This window comes from Alexandromys fortis, unplaced genomic scaffold, assembly GCF_014885135.2.
Source record: "Alexandromys fortis isolate MF-2015 unplaced genomic scaffold, M_Fortis_MF-2015_v1.1 scaffold_10, whole genome shotgun sequence".
Lineage (NCBI taxonomy): Eukaryota > Metazoa > Chordata > Mammalia > Rodentia > Cricetidae > Alexandromys > Alexandromys fortis.
Window position 1 is genome coordinate 4,358,532 of NW_026067895.1, and position 17,672 is coordinate 4,376,203.

The 17,672-nt window shown below is 45.0% G+C and overlaps 1 protein-coding gene across 5 annotated transcripts in view; it reads left to right on the forward strand.

Annotated features, from left to right (window-relative positions):
* Trpm6 (transient receptor potential cation channel subfamily M member 6) overlaps positions 1–17,672 on the forward strand; it is a 137,815-nt gene that overhangs the window by 67,951 nt on the left and 52,192 nt on the right. For 4 of the 5 annotated variants that reach the window (XM_050159951.1, XM_050159952.1, XM_050159933.1 and 1 more), the window contains exons 22-25: positions 1,577–1,751; positions 1,949–2,063; positions 4,024–4,217; positions 10,081–10,213. In XM_050159951.1, coding sequence (XP_050015908.1) covers positions 1,577–1,751; positions 1,949–2,063; positions 4,024–4,217; positions 10,081–10,213 — 617 coding nt within the window. Of the gene's footprint in view, positions 1–1,576; positions 1,752–1,948; positions 2,064–4,023; positions 4,218–10,080; positions 10,214–17,672 lie in introns of those variants that run through there. The other variant, XR_007594984.1, reaches the window with a different exon arrangement.

The window sequence follows — 17,672 nt, forward strand, 5'->3', positions numbered from 1 at the left end:
CCATAAACTTGTATTTAAAATGGGCCTGGAGAGCGCCTTGGGTAGTTAATAGGAGCACTTAGTTTAGCCTTTTGTGAGGATTGCCAATATGTGATTGAGTCACATTAGTCTTTGATTTGTGCAAGGCCACCACCATGACTGTTTCTCTGAAAGTGCTGATTCATTTTTTTTGTCATTCACTCTCTTACTCCTAAGTAGTACCACTATGTACCACACACACATGGTGCCAGGTATTCTGTATATATTAACTCACTATGTTTGTAGCAACTAATGAAATAAGTAGAATTATCTATTTTTATACAAGGAAATGTACATTAAGTAAATCCCCCATGAGCATATGTGGGGATCCAAGCTCCCAAAATGGGTAGCTTGGCTCTAGTCTATGCACTGAGCTTGCTGAACAATGTGCCAGGTTTTGCCATCTGGCAATTTGAAAGTACCCAAAGATCTACCGCCTAGGCATACAGTATCAAGATTATATTGTATTTGCTTCTAGAATACAAGGAAGGTATTATTCTGGAGGGTCAGGGGAAAACAGAAATAAAGGAATACAGAGGGAGAAGGCCCTGAAGAGCCTCCAGATGGACCTCATTGCTTCTGCTTCCATCTCTCTCCCCTTCTTAGCTTCCTCCTCCTCTTCTCCTCATCTTTTTCCTTTTGGTTGGAGTGGGGATTGAACCTAGGTCCTCATGCATGAGAGGCAGACACTGTACTGCCGAGACCCAGCCCAGCCTTCAGAGTTTTTTCTTCACCACTTTTCTCTTCGACCATAAACACATCCTTTGATTTTGCTAAGGTCACATTTGTTAGAGGAGTTATATGAGATGAAAGTACATCTCAGTGAAGTGGCACAAGGTCTCTTCTCCCCGAAGTCAGCTTTGATGAGTCTTCCAAGTGCTGACTCCAGGATACAGAATTTCATCTTCGTGTGACATAGCCATGCCACCTCACCCCTTCCAGGGTCTCCTTTGCCAGCCACAGTTCAGCACTGTGTAAAAGCTCGGGCAAAGCCACTGGTGTCACTCTCCAGACTCTTGGCTACTTGGGTCTTTTGTCACTACTGAGTAAGATAAGAAATGTGGAGAAAGTGGAAATGTTGGTGACTTCCGGGTCTGCCACACTGAACAAGTGGGTTGAATTGATGTATTTTACAAGATGGAGGGAAACTGGGGTAATCAATGCCAAAGATATTACATGATTCTAGGGGCTCTGGGAGATAATTCTGGGAACAGTTATTGGAATAGTTTTAATAATAGTTTTATCCACTTAAAATATTTTCTAACTAAATCTTTGATTTAATTGGTCAAAAGTTGGGTGCTAGCCAGCCAAAAACAGTTGATATTTGATGGCTGCTTCTACAAAATCTTTATCTGTAATTTCTGTGCATCATGTGACTCCACAGATGTCACTGACCTAAAACACATACTGTGTAGGGAAAAGGAAATAACTTAGCCAGTTATTTTCGGATAGAGGGTTTTAGCCACTGGCTAGACTGTATAGCGATCTCTAGGTGTGCAATGACAACCTTGGGGGCTTGATGTGTGGTAAATTCTGGTTGTGCTGTGCTGTTTTGCAGGCAGCAAACATGTTCTACATTGTGATCATGATGGCCATTGTCCTGCTGAGCTTTGGCGTGGCGCGCAAAGCCATCCTCTCACCAAATGAGCCTCCTTCATGGCGCCTGGCTCGCGATATTGTTTTCGAGCCATACTGGATGATGTATGGAGAAGTCTATGCTTCAGATATAGATGGTACATTTGGGGTTTGCCCTCATGCAGAATCAGAACCCCTGTAGATACTGAGAGAAGGATGAACCTGGAAAGTATCCACGTGAATCTTTTCAATGTGGAAAGTGTGTGGCATTCTGTGGAGTTGAGGGGCCAAATACTTGCAGAGGGCCCCAGGGCTGTGATTCGTCTTACCCCACTCTTGAATTCTTTATTTTTAGTTTGTGAAAGTGACCCTTCTTGCCCTCCGGGTTCTTTCCTGACTCCGTTCCTGCAAGCTGTCTACCTCTTTGTTCAGTACATCATCATGGTGAACCTGCTGATTGCCTGCTTCAAGTAGGTGATTTTCATCAACTGTGGTCATTTTGTTTACCAAAATATGGGAGCAGCTATGTTGAATATGTTCCGATAGATATTGAGTATATGATCTTTTTATGTGTGTCCCATGCTATATTACTATGGCTTTAAAGCAAGGGGATGAAATTATTGGTAGAAGAGAAGTTGAATTCTTAGATCATAAAAGAGTGAAGTCATAACTGATGTGCAGGAGAGGAGATCCGAGCCGTCACTGTGTAGGTGGAGTCTTGTAGAATGAGGGTTGGAGCTGATGGCTCACCCAGGGTTCTTTGTGTGCTCTTCCCACAAGGCCCCTGTCTGTTCCGCTTCCTTTCTTCTCTCTCACAGTTAGCTGCCCCTTCTTATCCTTCCTTTCTGGCTCAACTTCTCCATTTCACACTAAAACGTCTTGGGCCTAGACCTTGGGCCTTTTCCTTTTCGTATTGTGCTTTTTTATGTCCATGTTCAGTTTCCCGTATATTTGGGAAATCCCATTTCCATGTCCAGTTTTGCTGACACTCCAGACTCATCAACCCACTGTCCCCCCAGTGACAAACTCTTGAACTCCCCTCTTTCCCAACATAGACTGATTCCATGTTTAGTCTTTCCAAAATCTATAGGGAAAAAAAAGAGCTTCCCTGGGAAGTCCAACCCACAGTCTTTTTCCCGCCCGGCTGCTCCTCTCATCCTCCTTCTTTTCCTTCCTCTGCATTCTTCCTCTTCTCCTTCCTTTATTCCCCTTCCCTTCCCCAACTCCCTATACAAACAACAACACTCTGAGGAGCAAGCAAGTGCGGTGATCCCAGATCTGACTACTTACTTATCTGGAGGAACACTTTAAGATAGAGTTCTTACTCTTAATGACCCTGAGATACATTGTGATTGTCACCACCTGCTGGTGGACAGGCTGAAGTCACCTGTGAATTGAAGACCTAATTGGGACCAGCCTTGAGGGTTTGCAGAACTGCAGGTTAATGGTCTCTCACAGTTTCCCATGCCATAGTGTTGAGAAAGAGGCCAGGGGTGTGCTTGGTCTCATGTGCTCAGGTGATGCTGAGTCCCAAAATGTCCGCGTTATGTGGAACCAGGAGAGTCTATTAAAGGGTCCCAAGAATTTATTCAGGTATAGGATAGGGACAAACGCTCATGGAAACAGAACCAATGAGATGCTACTTCTGATCCAGCTGCCTTCATCCAGTCGTTCTGCCCAGGGGTGAAGAGCACCAACCGCATGCCGTCTCTCTATCTCTCTGCTCGGACCAAGAGAGCATGAGAGCAAGAGAGAGCGCACAACTCTCTTTTCCAGCTTTTTTTTTTTAATTTTTTTTAAAAGAAAGCAAACCTTTTATTAGTTTCTTTTAAAACTGACTTAATTTAAGAGAAAATCCAGAGTGCCCACCAGTAGAGACTACCTTCACTGTGAAACTAACGTGAATAATTTATCAAGTTCCCTTTGGAAGCTCTGGGAAGCTTATTTAAGGAGATCCTTCTTTTTTATGTCTTCTTCATCCATATGATTCGGTTGCAATGCTTCTGTTAGAATAAGTCTTGCATGTCTTGCTTCTGACAGGCGAGGGATATTTTTTATAAAGGCAATAACGCGGAGGAACATCACACCTGTTTGAAATGAGCTATGTTATAGAAAAGAGCTTCAGAGAAGCAAAAGTGTCTCACAGACAGGGCTGAGTGAGACGGGGCAGTTTGTTGCCCGCCTAAAATGCTATCATTTTTCTAATCTCTGATTTCAATGTCTGCATTTTGTTCATTGTTCCAGTTAATGTACTTTGTTATAAAAAGTGCTTATTCTATTTTATTTGATGGAAGAAAAATCATAAGTGAATAATAGTTATATGCTTCCTGCTGACGATTGATGACCAATCAGAAGAGTTGGGAGATAGAGTCTGTCGCATTTCAGGGTCCCATATTAAAACGTTGTCTCTCTCCTTTCTACAACCTGCAGCAACATTTACTTAGATATAAAATCCATCTCAAATAAAGTCTGGAAATACAATCGCTATCGCTACATCATGACCTACCATCAGAAGCCCTGGCTGCCCCCACCCTTCATCCTGCTGAACCACATGTGCCTGCTCCTCCGAGGTCTCTGCTGTCGCCCAGGGCCACAGGACCAGGAAGAGGGTGATGTAGGCCTAAGTAAGTTTCTCTGGTGGGGCAGAAAGAATGAGGAAACAAGGGCAGAGACCCAGGAGCTCAAGGAGGGAGGAGGTAAATGCTGAGACCTGGGTGTTGACAGTTCCAGTGAGGACGTGGCATGAAGGCTCTTAGGGGACACTGGCTGCAGACCCTCACCTTTGCCTGGGGTCTTAGGATTGTTTTTTGCCTCTGTTAAGTGGTACCTGGAAGAAGAGAAGCAGAGGAGACAGTGTCTTTGATTGAATGTGAGAAAGCTTTACACCTTCTAGAAAACCTGGGCTTTCTCTGCTGACCAGGGAACTCCTCTGAACATCTCTTATGGGGTAATCACCTGACCTGTTTTTATTGCCCTGTTGAGTAAAAAAGTGACTCCAAAGGGCTGGGATCCAGGGAAACAGAGAAGCAGCTTCTCCAGAATCACAGCTCTGGTTCCCTAAGCTCCCAAGAACGAATGAGGGTCCTAAAGGAGGTTTCTTATTTTCAGAACATCAACATGAAGTGCAGGGATATAGAAATGCATGTTCTCATTTTGCTTTGTTTAAATCAGGATGCTTACATTTTTTTCCCCTGGATGTGACCATGGAAATGTAGGTCTATAAAAGGGTGCTTACTAACAACAAATCACAGACATTTATTTAAGAACAACCCTGGGGGGAGTGTGTAGAGATGATGCAATGGGTAAGAGAACTGACTGTTCTCAGAGGACTTGAGCATGATTTCCAGCACCCCATGGCAGCTTATAACTGTCTGTAACTCCAGTTCTAAGGGGTCTAACTCCCCCTTCTGGCCTCCATAGGTACTGCATTCAGGCGATACCCATACACATTAAAATTTAAAAATCCTTGGGTATCCATTTATTAAAGGGAAAGCTAATAATTTACACAAGAATGAGGTGGATGTGCTTGTTTTGTACACAAACAATTTAATGTTGACTATTGATACTTAGCGGTGTAGAGCTTCCTCGGTGTTTATGGATATTTTGATTTTATAATTGTCCGTTTTAAGAATCCCTTTGCCTAAATACACGGACCGTTCCAGTGTGTTTTGTGATTCTTTTGAAACTCAAGTCAGCAACTTAGAAAGCAGATTTTAAAATCACACAAGACACTTCAAAGAGATCAGTATTTGTCTGCTGGGGAAAATTACAATTGTTTGCTGTTTTGATAATTAAGCAATCATGTTTGTCTGTGAGCAGACATTTCTGTCCTTACATCACAGTTCACTGTGTTCCTTACCTGCAGCTGTGTGCAATTGGGGTGTTTTCGGCAGTGTTCACTGGAACGGTCTGCTGTGCTGACAGATGCTGTCCAGTACTAGAGTGAAGGCCGCAGTGAAGCCTAGTGACAGTACCTGAGCTCTGTCCCCCACACCTGAATATACAGCACCTGAGCTCTGCCACACCCACCTGAATATACAGCACATGAACTCTGCCACACATACCTGAATATACGGCACCTGAGCTCTGTCCCCCACACCTGAATATACAGCACCTGAGCTCTGCCACACCCACCTGAATATACAGCACATGAACTCTGCCACACATACCTGAATATACGGCACCTGAGCTCTGTCCCACACACCTGAATATACAGCATGGTGAACACTGCTGTACACACCTGATGATACAGTTCATCCTGACTGTGGGATCTGCCCGCCACTCCTGCCTGCCACATGAGGACTTCACTTCTTCTCACAAGGTGTTTGTGTTTCTATCAAGCAGTAACATGATTGGCGCCAGGCCCTTTTCTAGATCATTCCTATATATATAGGACATGACAAAGTCACATTTCTTTATCCCAAATATTTAATTCAAATACTTCCGAGGGCTTGTCTCCAAGCCTGGCAATTTGAGTTCTTCCGTGGACTCATGCGCTGGGAAGAGGAAATCAGCTTCTACTGCTTATCTTCTGACCTCCGCACATGTACTGTGGCATGCTCGTATGTATGCATGCATACACACATGTAAACCGACAGCCTTTTAGTCCTCTGAACCAGGAAAGGACTCTTTTGGCCAAAAGTGGCCCAGAAACAGGAGCTGGGGCAAAAGCCGCTTACTCTTTCACTCCATGTAGTTCAACTATCCAAGCATTTTCCTGTAGGTTTTGGAGACTGACTGAAATGGAAGAAGAAAAACTTTGTGAGCTCTGAGATACTACTGATTCCAGAAGTCTCAGAAAGGGTCTAATGCCCTATTTACACGGTCTTAAGGACTCCGTTATCTCCTGCCACGTGTGGTCATGGGATTGGAAGGACAGTGAGTGTTTGTTTGCTTGCGGCACATGGCCCTCTGAATGGCTTTCTCTCTGTTTGAAGAGTTATGCTGAAAAAAAAAAAAAAGTGATGTTGCTCTTATTTCTTCTCAAGTGACTTGGCCATTAGAAGGAAGCCAAGAGCAGGCCCCTAGCAGCCTGGCATCCCAGCACTAGAGGTGGGGGGTGGGGGGTGAGTCAGGAGGGTCTTGAATCATGGCCGGCCTGGGCTGCAGGGCAAGATACTGTCTCAACACACCAAAATAACAAGAAAACAGGCAAATATAAAAGCACCACTGAATTTAAGCTAGCGGCACATGTTTTGAAATTTCAATTTCTGGTAGAGAGCTGAACCTGGCTCTCCCTAGGTAGCTACAATGACCCCAGTACAGTGTGAGATCCCAGGAAAGATTCTAGGGCTAGCTAAGATTGACCAATCCCTGTAGAGGAGTCTTTCTTGGGCTTATAGGGTGGTATTCACAGACTTTTTTTTAAAAAATCGTTTATTTATTTATTTGTTATATGTGTAGGTATTTTGAGTGTATGTACATCTGTGTACTACTTGAGTGTCTGACTCAGTTTTGCTTCATGGCAAGTTCACTCAGCACTAGAACGCGTAGAGCAAGCTGACTTTATGGGCTAGGAGTGCCACCTTGTGGATAATTTTAGGTACTGCATACACTAAGGTGTGCCTGTTGCTGGACAGCTCTTGGGAGTTTGAGGAAGCAAGTGTGGGGAGAGAAGTTGGGGTTGGGGATTCGCTGCTGGTGTATAAGGGGAGGGCAGGAGTAGGGTATTCGCTGCTGGTGTATATCCTGGGCCTGAAAAACTTCATACTTTTAGGACATCAGAGATGGGGACTGTGGGAAACGGTCATTTTTTTTTTTTTATGTCTAAAGGATTCTTCTCAACCATATAAAGCACAAAATAATGTGTGCTTTAGTTGTGAGCACATTTTTTATAGCTAAACTCATTTTCAATTTTAATCTAATACATTTTTGCTCATTTAATTGGAAAATAAGTAACCTGTTGCTTTATAAATAAATTCTGGAGAAAGGTAATATTTAATTTTCTTCTGACTTAAGACATGAAAGATCTTTCCAGTTTTATCCTCTTAGGAACATCTCAGCCTCTTGATATTTCCCAAGTTTTAGGAACACATTTAAAGGTGATTTCTGGTCTCATTCCCTGAGAACCAAGGCAGTGTATAAGCAAGCCTGCTGAGGTTGGAGGAAGGACGGGGCCTCAGCACCACAGGGTGAGCGGTCCTTTAATGAATTAATTACTTCAGGGAAGGGGTGCTGTGCTGACTGGCCTTGGCTGGTAGTTCTCAGGAGGGGGACTTTGTCCATCCGTGCACAGCCTGAGAAGGCAAGACTTCCTCCCAGAGGCTGTAGCAACACCCGCAGACTCTGCCCTCCCATGATCACTTACTATCATATTAGTAGCTAGAGCAGTTGACGGAGGAAAGGGACAATGGCATTCTTACTCTGGCTGTATATGAATATAGAAATCTTGGGCTAACACACAAGAACATTGCGAGCTATGAAAATATTGAAACAAAAGCGTCAGTCTGTCCGCATATTGGTCTTTTTCAAAGAAGAAGGAAGAGGGCGCAGTGTAGCATTCTTAGGTGTTTGCACATCCCACTTTTCCCAGAGCGCAGCGGAACAGCTGGTGATGTCCGTCACAGAAGCTTCCGCTTTATGTTTTCAGTACACGTGGAAGAAAAGGCTTTCACACTTACGACATGGTTACCCCACAATACCCGAGACTAGGTGCTTAGGAAAGAAAAGAGGTTTCCATTTGATCTTTGAATAGCCAAGGTTTAGCTGCAAATACTTTTGCACATAATTTTGCTTTTGAACATTTGCAATATTAAAAAAACCTAGAAGACCATGTTGGGTACTGTGACACACACCTGTAAACCCAGACCTGGGGAGGTAGAGGAAGGGTGTCTGCGGGTTTGACATTAGCCTGAGCTACATAGGAAGACTGTTTCATTAAAAACACATGATCAAACAATTTAAAATAAAAACTCTCAAGTACCAATTCTATAGCATAGAAATTTAGGCAAAATTAAGAAAAAAGGGGCCAGAGTGACAGTTCAGCCTATGACGTGGTTTCCATGCAGATGTGAGGGCCTGAGTGCGATTCTCAGAACCCACGTGACTTGACCTGCTCTGGGGATACCTTCTTTTAATCCCCGCACTGGGGAGGCAGAGACAGGCATTTCCCTTGGCCTCTTGCCATTCAGTCCAGACAAAATGTTCCATGTCGGTGAGGGACCTTGATTTCAGAAACACAACCGGAGGGTTGACCTCTGACCTTTACATGTAGGTGCACACATGTGCCCTCCTGTGTGTTTATCTTCCCTATAAACACACAGGCACAGAAATATATTCACAGAAAAAGGTATGAACACCTAGAATGCATGCAGAGACAATAATATATTTTATCACATTTTACCAAGAAATGAAGAAAAATGATGATCACAGATCATCAGTAGTACCACTCATACAAGAAAAATGCAAACAAGCACAAAGACACAGTATCAAACTGCAGTTGTGTTATACTAACTGGAGCAGTAATGTGACCTTCACAGCTCCCTTCTACTGTCCCCTCGGGTCATCTAGAGTTCATCTGCTGAAGACCCTGTGAGATGCTCATCACGGTGTGAGCAGCTGATCTGCTCCCCCAGTGCTGGGGTGAAAAGAATGCACCTCCGCACAAAGCCATTTTGTGTAGGTTCTGGGACTCAAACTCAGGGCCTCCAGCCTGCATGGCCAGTATTGCTGGAGACTCAGCTATTCCTCCACCCCTCTTCTTTTTTTAAAAAAAATATTTATTTGTTTATTATGTACACAATATTCTGTCTGTGTATATGCCTACAGGCCAGAAGAGGGCACCAGACCCCATTATAGATGGTTGTGAGCCACCATGTGGTTGCTGGGAATTGAACTCAGGACCTCTGGAATAGCAGGCAATGCTCTTAAGTGCTGCGCCATCTCTCCAGCCCCTCCACCCCTCTTCTTGATGGAAAGTTAAGAAGTGATTTCTCACAATTTCTCCATATATAACACATATATCACGGAAAGACATCTGGATCGCCTGCGTTATTACTATCGTGTCTGGCCAGTGTAGATGGTTGGGAAACCAAATTGTATCTGCAAACTCATCAGCACCTGTAGCTCCGTCATTCAAGGATGTGGAGGCTGAAGTTCCAAGGTTGCCATCTACTTCTGGCTAGCTTCTAGTGATGGTCTTCTAGTCACATCATAACACAGTGGCCATAACATAACATAGTGTAGGGAAAGGGAGGTGAGGGTGGGGGAAGGAGCCAGAAGGGGCGTGGGGAGCCCTGCATGGAGGGATGTGAGGCAGGAAAGCAGGAGATCTGGGAGAGGCTGGCTGATGTGACCAGCCCATCCTGCCATTCCTGAGGCGGTCCTCATGATCTGGTTAATCGCCCAACGTCCCACCCTTTCAGTGGCACCAGTGGACCAAGCTTCTGGCACACGAACCACCAGGGACACAATCCGTGTCTGTGAACGGCACACTGTGTGTAGCTCCCCAGGAGCGGTCCTTTATCTGTGTCATGCTTATCTCCACAGAGCTCTACCTCACCGAGGAGGACCTGAAAAAGCTTTATGATTTTGAGGAACAGTGTGTGGAGAAATATTTCCACGAGAAGACGAAAGGGCTGAACTGTAGTTTTGAGGAACAAATCCGAGTGACATCAGAACGGTAAAGTACCTCTTTCCCATTCCAAAGCTGCTACCAAACCACGATTGTTCTAGAATGTCTAAAAGTATTCTTTTTGAAAGGCTCACTTTCAAACCGCAGAGGTCTGAGCTCTGCACAATTTGAAGCATGCATCCAATATGATTTATGCAATCAGTATCTGTTTATTGGATATTACTGTGTTCTGAACAGTCTTCCATTTCCAAGAGATCGGAGGAGATGGGAGACAAGGGTCCTAGTCTGATGTACTTTCCAGTGTTTACATGTGGAGGGGTTAAGGGAAACGAAGGAGTTGAAAACACAAGATAATCAAGGAGGCAGACCGAGAAAACATAGTGTCGGTCAGTAATAAAAGCCATGAAGAACTGGGCATTACGGCGCACGCCTTTAATCCCAGCACTGGAGAGGTGGAGGTAGGCAGATCTCTGTGAGACTGGGGCCAGCCTGGTCTACAGAGCTAGTTCCAGGACAGCCAAACAAAACAATAAAATAAAAAGCTGTGAAGAAGATGAGGTAGTTTAAGGATAAAGGAAAGATGAAGAAGAGAGAACTTGCAGCCTGGGCTTTGGATCGTTCTGCTTCACATAACTCGGCCCAGAGAGGTTGCTGGGAGGAGTTTGGAGAGGAGAGGTCTCAAGGAGGTAGCCAGCAGCGCCTCATGGTGGAGTGACATAGTCAGAGAAGTGACACCCACTGTCGCTGCAGGTCATATGCTGGTCCAGCAACAGCTGCAGACCCCAGCAGAAGCAGGGCAGTGGCTGACTGCCAGGGTGGATTTCTGTAGCGGGCCCTGGTCAGCATTTGCTGGTGGTGTGGCTGGAGACAACCTCACTGCCAAGGAGGGAGAACAGGAGGGGTTGAGTCAGCAAGCGCGGCAGCTGAGGTGAGCAAGCTGACTGCGAAGGGAAAGAAAGATGGGGCGTGGGGGCACGGTGAGCTGCCTTTGTTATCTATGGAAATGTCAAAATAAATGGGTGTGGTTCTGGAAGTGATCTTGCCTGAGTTTTTAGACTATGGGCAGTGGACAAGCCTGCGGGGGCACAGCAGTGAGCACTCAGGTGCTTGCCTCGAAGCTGTGGCTGAGGGGGCTTGTGGTTCCTGAACTTTCTGGAAGGGGGGGGAGGGGTAGGAAGGCCATTCAGAGCTTTGAGTAACGATGACAGATGTGTTGGAGAGAGGGGATTTATTAGGAAACCTAGTGGATGTGTCATTAGAATAATTGCATGTGTACGGCATTGTGTTAAAGTGTGGAAGGGTACACATGATTTTATGGACTTTTAAAAACGGAATTGTTCTTGCAAGTAGAAGCAAATTGACACAAGTTAAATATATCCCTTCAGTTTTGAATATACATGAGACTGACTATAGAATGTTTAATCTAATTATATGTGTTTTTTCTGATGCCCACCCCCAAATCACATAGATAGATGTGACTTCTTAAGCACAACTTCACTTAAAATAAACGTACACCAGGAACTTTCCAAATGGCTTACAGTAGGCATGTCATATTTATGTAGTCCTCTATTTTTCTATTGATAATATGTTTATATAAAGATGTGTTTATGCAGCTGGTTGAACTTCAGATCAAACTTAGTGCTGAGAAGTTGTTGACTATCAAATGATGATTGTGGACCCATAAAGTTATAATTCACCTCAATAATCTCCTTAGACCATAGCCACGTGACCCTTCTCTCTCCTTATTCTGCATAGTCTCTCTGGACAGCTGTGGGCCTGCTGGGCTTTGTGTGATGTGTCGGTTCTTAGGAGCTGGCAGAGCCAGGACACAGCCCTGCTTCTGCTCCTGTAACTCTATGTTCTTAGAGAAATGTGTCAAACTGCTTTGAGCATCAGTTTTCTTACTTACGGCATAGATGAGAACATAGGCCAATCTCTTAGAACTGTGTGGATCAGCCTGGGTTAAAGGGAGGAGCCAGGCATAGGTGGGTAGAAAGATACAACATCACTTAGTTGGGAAAATAGATCACAAATTAGGAGTAAAAAAAATTTTTATTTTGAAATACTGTATTTGTTACTTCTCATTGCGGTGATGAAACCCCTGACAAGAAGCAAGAGAGGAAGGACTTATTTCTGCTCCAAGTTTGAGGGTTTAATACATCACAGAAGAGGAAACGTGGCAGCCGGGGAGCAAGACACCTAGTCACACAGAATCCACAATCAGGAAGCAGAGAGAGATGAATGCTGGTGTTCAGTTTGGTTTCTCCTTTTCAGTTCGGTCTGGGACCTCTGCCCATGGGGTGGTACCACCCACATTCCTAATAGATTTTCTTTAATTAGAACTCGCTGGAAACAGTCTCAAAGGTAAACTCAGGGATATGTTTCCAAGGTGATTCTAAATCCTGTCAAATTGATATCAGCATTGATCGTCATAAATACGAATTCCCCTTTAAGACCTGGAGGGAGATAAGATGAGGTCAGAGCGGCTCCTGCTGAGATTATGAATACAGGCAAGGTCGGGGAGGACCCCTCACTCTACCTATGCTAAGGAAGGAGTCTACACACACTGTGGCATGGGAAGGCTTGTGAGCCTGGTAGATTCGAATGTGGAATTCGACGGGTCAGTTGGGAACCAGGGATGCCAGGTGCGAGAGGGTGTGTAGCACACTGTGGCAGGGGGGTGGAACAAAGGAATAATTCGTGAATAGTAGGGATTAGTCGGAATTAAGGGCAGAATGGAGCCTCAGATCCCAACAGTTATCAGGAAACAGTGGCACCATTAGGAGACAGTGTACAAACGCGTGGGCGAGCAACAGGGCTCGTATTACTTGACCATGGGATTCACGTGACACAGTTAGCCACAGATGTCCACGAGGCTGGGGACGGGAGTCTGATGCCAGTTTCAGCAGAGAATGTGACAGAGAAGTAGAACAAAGGCGGCACGTGCCAGAGAGGTGTAGTGCCGGCATCTGTAAACCTGGCAGAAGAGGGAGGACGTATGGAGAAGACTGGAAAGGCAAGCCGCAAGGGGGCGCAAGAGGTGTTCACGGTGTGTGTGTGGGGGGGGGTAGTAATCAGAAGTCAAGGCAATGCTGAGTGTGAACTTGGACACCAAAGATTACAACAGGCACCTCAGTGGTGATGGTCCGAAGACCTTCAGTCCTCCAACCCTCACACACCATCTTTCTTGAACTTGAGAACCTAAGAACCCAAGGGAGTTAGAAACAAGAGCTTCAGTGGTGATGTCCTAATACGCTCAGTCCCCCGACCCTTTTGTGACACTTCAGTTCTCTTAGACTCGTGGGTATTATTCCTTTAAAATCGGCGGCGTGAGGTGTGTGGACAAACACAGGATAGGCGAGACACGCGCAAAGGAAGGAGACGAGACACGCGGCTCCCACGTGGGTGCGCTTTAATGGGGAGAGGTAAACACAATAAGGGATGGGGTGTGCGAGACACACAAGTGTGGGGGGTGAGAGAGAGGGGGCAAGAGAGCGAGACCTCGTGGAAGCTCGCTTTTAACGGGGGGGGGGGGGGCGCAAGGTTATCTGGGAGGAATGACCCGCACCTGGGCACGCCAGCGTGCCAAGGTGTTCATACTCCAGGAGGAGTCTGGGAGCTGTAGTTTCCAAGGAATAACAGTGGGGAGGACAGATGTTACGTGATTATATGACTCCTGAGAAAAATATGGACACTCCTAAAGGGTTTTGGACTTGGTTCTGAGTTTCTAATAGAATTTCTTCCAATGATCGTATACTTTCTAACTAGCAATTTCCCGAATCGCAATGATTTTATATCATCATCCTTGTTGAGGCTATTTTGGGGTAGCTCATAAATGAGGGGTGCTAGGGAAGTAAGTGAGCAAAGGGTTTGTTTTTTTTTTTTTTTTTTTTTTTTTTTTTTTTTTTTTTTTTTTGGTTTTTCGAGACAGGGTTTCTCTGTGGCTTTGGAGCCTGTCCTGGAACTAGCTAGGAGATCTTAGAGGCCATTGCACGTTTGCTACCTCCAAAAGGGGCGTTAACCATCTACCTTCTAGAAGGAAATGACTTTGTGTGTGGACAGAGGGCAAGCACTAGGCCCTTAGGTATTGAGTAGGGACATCTGCTGGTGCTGTCATCGCAGGGTTTGCCCATTTCCTTTCTCCCTAGTCTGTGGGGAAAGATGCCCGTGGTAGCCTTTCCCCTTGAGCACATTCAGCACTGACCTGGGAAGGGCCACGCTTTCTACACTTTGTGGAAGCTTCGGCACGGGTACGATGGGCACCTTGATGCCACGGTGCAGTTTGAACTTCAGCAAATTCCTGTCTCCTGGCCGAGGCTCTATGTATGGAGCAACATCTGGGGCTTATCCTTGTCTGGGGAAGCACGTCGGCTTCCCCAGAAAAACATGCTTTGATCCCAGACGATTTGCTGAGGGAGCTGGCTGGCTGCCGGGATGGGGTCAGATGCCGAATGTCTGGCTCGATGCCCAGGCACGTGACATCGAATCCGTGACCTAACCCCTTTCCTGCGATGTGCTGAAAGAAAGCAGTGTGAGCGGAACCTTCGTGTATAGCTTTGCTCATACCGAGCCCTCCATGACGGGACTTTCAGGCTGATTATAATAGTGTTTCTTATTATCTCATTTTTTTAAGAATGCTGGCTAATGGCCCCACAGGTAAAACAGTCACCAGGCCCGTCTTTCCTCCTCTCAGACCTTGCACAGAGGAAACTGCAGTTGCAAGAATTTGTTTTATGTGTCAGAATGACTGAAAAGCTACATTGAGTTAATGCAGCCAGTGGTCTAGGAGCATAATTAAAATACGCTTCACAGGACGCCGTGTTTTAGAAAATGAGTTCCCGTAAAAAGCGAGAAGGGCCCATTTCAGGCGACCAGGTTATTTGTCTAACAGGCTCCTATTGTAGCATGCCACCTGTTGCTGGGACTAGTGGCTGGGTCCTATTGTATTCATGCGATGTGTCTGCAGCTAATGGAACTTAATGAGTCTCCATTACCGCTGCTCAGACCGTACTGTTTTTGAATTAGATGAAACGGGGCGCTGGATGGAGACGGCCCAATTAAGCATATTTGGAGGAAAATATACATATACTTTGTGCTCTTTCCTACACGGTCCTTGCCAGTTCGAACATTCTAGGTTTCAGAAGGTCAGCAAGCGTGTTTTAAGCCTCGGGTGAGTTACAGAAGCTGGATTTTATACAAAATTAGCCAGAAGGGGTTCTGCTCCTATAGAATACAATGAAAATGAAAAAAACACCACCCGCTTTATTTGTGAAGTTCCTATCTACAATGCTCTCAGAAAGAAGGGGTGGGAAGCCACTTGAGTCCTGTGCTTTAGACTTGTGCTAGAGGCAGGAGACTGAGCACTGTTTTGGGGAAGTGCTTGCTAAAACGGAGTGCCCTTCTCTCTGAGGAGTGAACCTCCTTCTCCCAGTCTGAAGTAAGAATGGGGCTATTTCTCAAGACTGCAGATGACCATATCAGCTATGAAATCACTGCGTAGATTTCCTCCCTAATTGGTTTTCTGTTTCATCTCATTATCAAAAATTTTCATTTTATGTGCAAAAATGCCTTGTCTGCATATAACTATGTATAGTTTATGCGTGCCTGGTGTCCAAGGAGGTCAGCAGAATGGGCATTGGATCATATGGAACTGGATTTACAGACAGTTGTGAGCTATCATGTGGGGGCTGGGAACTGAACCTGGGTCCTCTGCAAGAGTAGTCAGTGTTCTTTGACTGTTGATTCAGCTCCCCAGTTGCAGAAATATTCTTTTACAAAACTATTTATTTTGCTTTTATGTGAATGTATAGTGTGCCTGCAGAGGCCAGAAGAGAGAGTGCCCGATCCCTGGAACTGGAGTTATAGATGGCCCATAGCTCTGGCCTCTTCAGTGTCATGGAGCCTACAACACAATCCAGGCTTTACTTTCAGAGTTTCAAGCAATGACCACTCTGGGCCTCCATACAGGGAACTCCCTGCACATGCCTGGCCCCAGCAGCTTTTCTTAGTTGTAGAAGAACTGACAATTCCTTCATTCATGTATTCTTCATGACGTTAAAGTCACACACTGCCAAGTTCTGTTGCCGGCCTGGGATGGAATCTCTCCCTCCTTGAATTATATTTGCAAAAGCTTTGATTTGTTGATACTTTCCTTCCTACATGTTGGAAGCTTAGCTTGGTGGGGTTTTTCCTTGAGGACACCAGTCCCTTTATTCATTAGGCCTGTCATCTCTCAGACCAACCCTTGACTCCAACACTAAATTTCCTGGTGCTCTTTTTTCTCCTCAAACTGTGCCTTTTGTATATATATATTTTGTCACATTTGCCCTTTTTCATTGTAGACCTGAATAAGAGTGGCTTATCAATAACCACATAAAAGAGTAAATAGTAGGTTGTCTTGTGTTTTGATACATCTGCCAAATAAATACACAAACCCCTTCAATTTAGCTAGATTTTTTTTTTTTTGCCAAAGCTTAAGTTGCTGATTTGTTACCTCTAAAACTTCTTGAGCTGGACCCTCATAGTTCACATTTCTCTTAGCCCTACAGTCTTCCATGCTCCTACTAGGATGATCTGTTAAGCCCTGCTTACAGCTTTCAACTGCCAAGTCCAAAAATCAACATGGTCAGGCCTGTCAAAGCAACATCCCACTTCCTGGTACTAACTTCTATCTCAGTTACTTCTGTCTTTGGTATTCTTATGATAAGACACCACGATCAAAGCAACACACAGAAGAAAAGGACTTACTGTGTACTTACAGTTTCAGAAGACGGGTCCATGACTGGTATGGCAAACAGCATGGCAGTAAGCAGGCAAGCATGGTGCTGGACCAGTAGCTGAGAGCGTATATCTTTATCCATAAGTAGAAGTTAGAGAGAGAGAGACAGACAGACACACAGAGACTGACAGACACATACTCACACACACACACACACACACACACAGAGAGAGAGAGAGAGAGAGAGAGAGAGAGAGAGAGAGAGAATGAATTCCACCTGGTGGGAATAAGAATGCCACCACAAATTTTGATCCAAATTTGAAGTAATTAAATACTGGTCAGGACAACGGATACTGGCAGGGTCCATACTACTGATTCCCAGAGTACGGTACCTAATTACATTAGTCAGGTGCTTATACAGGCAAAACCCACAAGGCTACATACATCCCACCTTCATCCAATCAGGGCAAGCATACATCCTGACATAGGAGTGAATGTCCAAGCATACATTCCTGCCTATGTACTACCTGCCTACACGTGATCAAGCACATCCGGTGCAGCTGGGGCAAACAAGTTTGTTTACAGAAGTGAAAACACTTGGCTCGCTACCTTACGTGAACACCAGCCCCTAGCATTCCAGGAAGTTATCTGTCCTTGGGCTAGTGGGGCTTACAGGTTAGAGGCATTTCTGTTTTATAGATCTCTTAGGCATACTAGTTTAAACTTAAAACATAACTGTAACTATGGCATTCGCCCCTTGAGTTGTTTCCTGAGTCAAATCCTTAACTC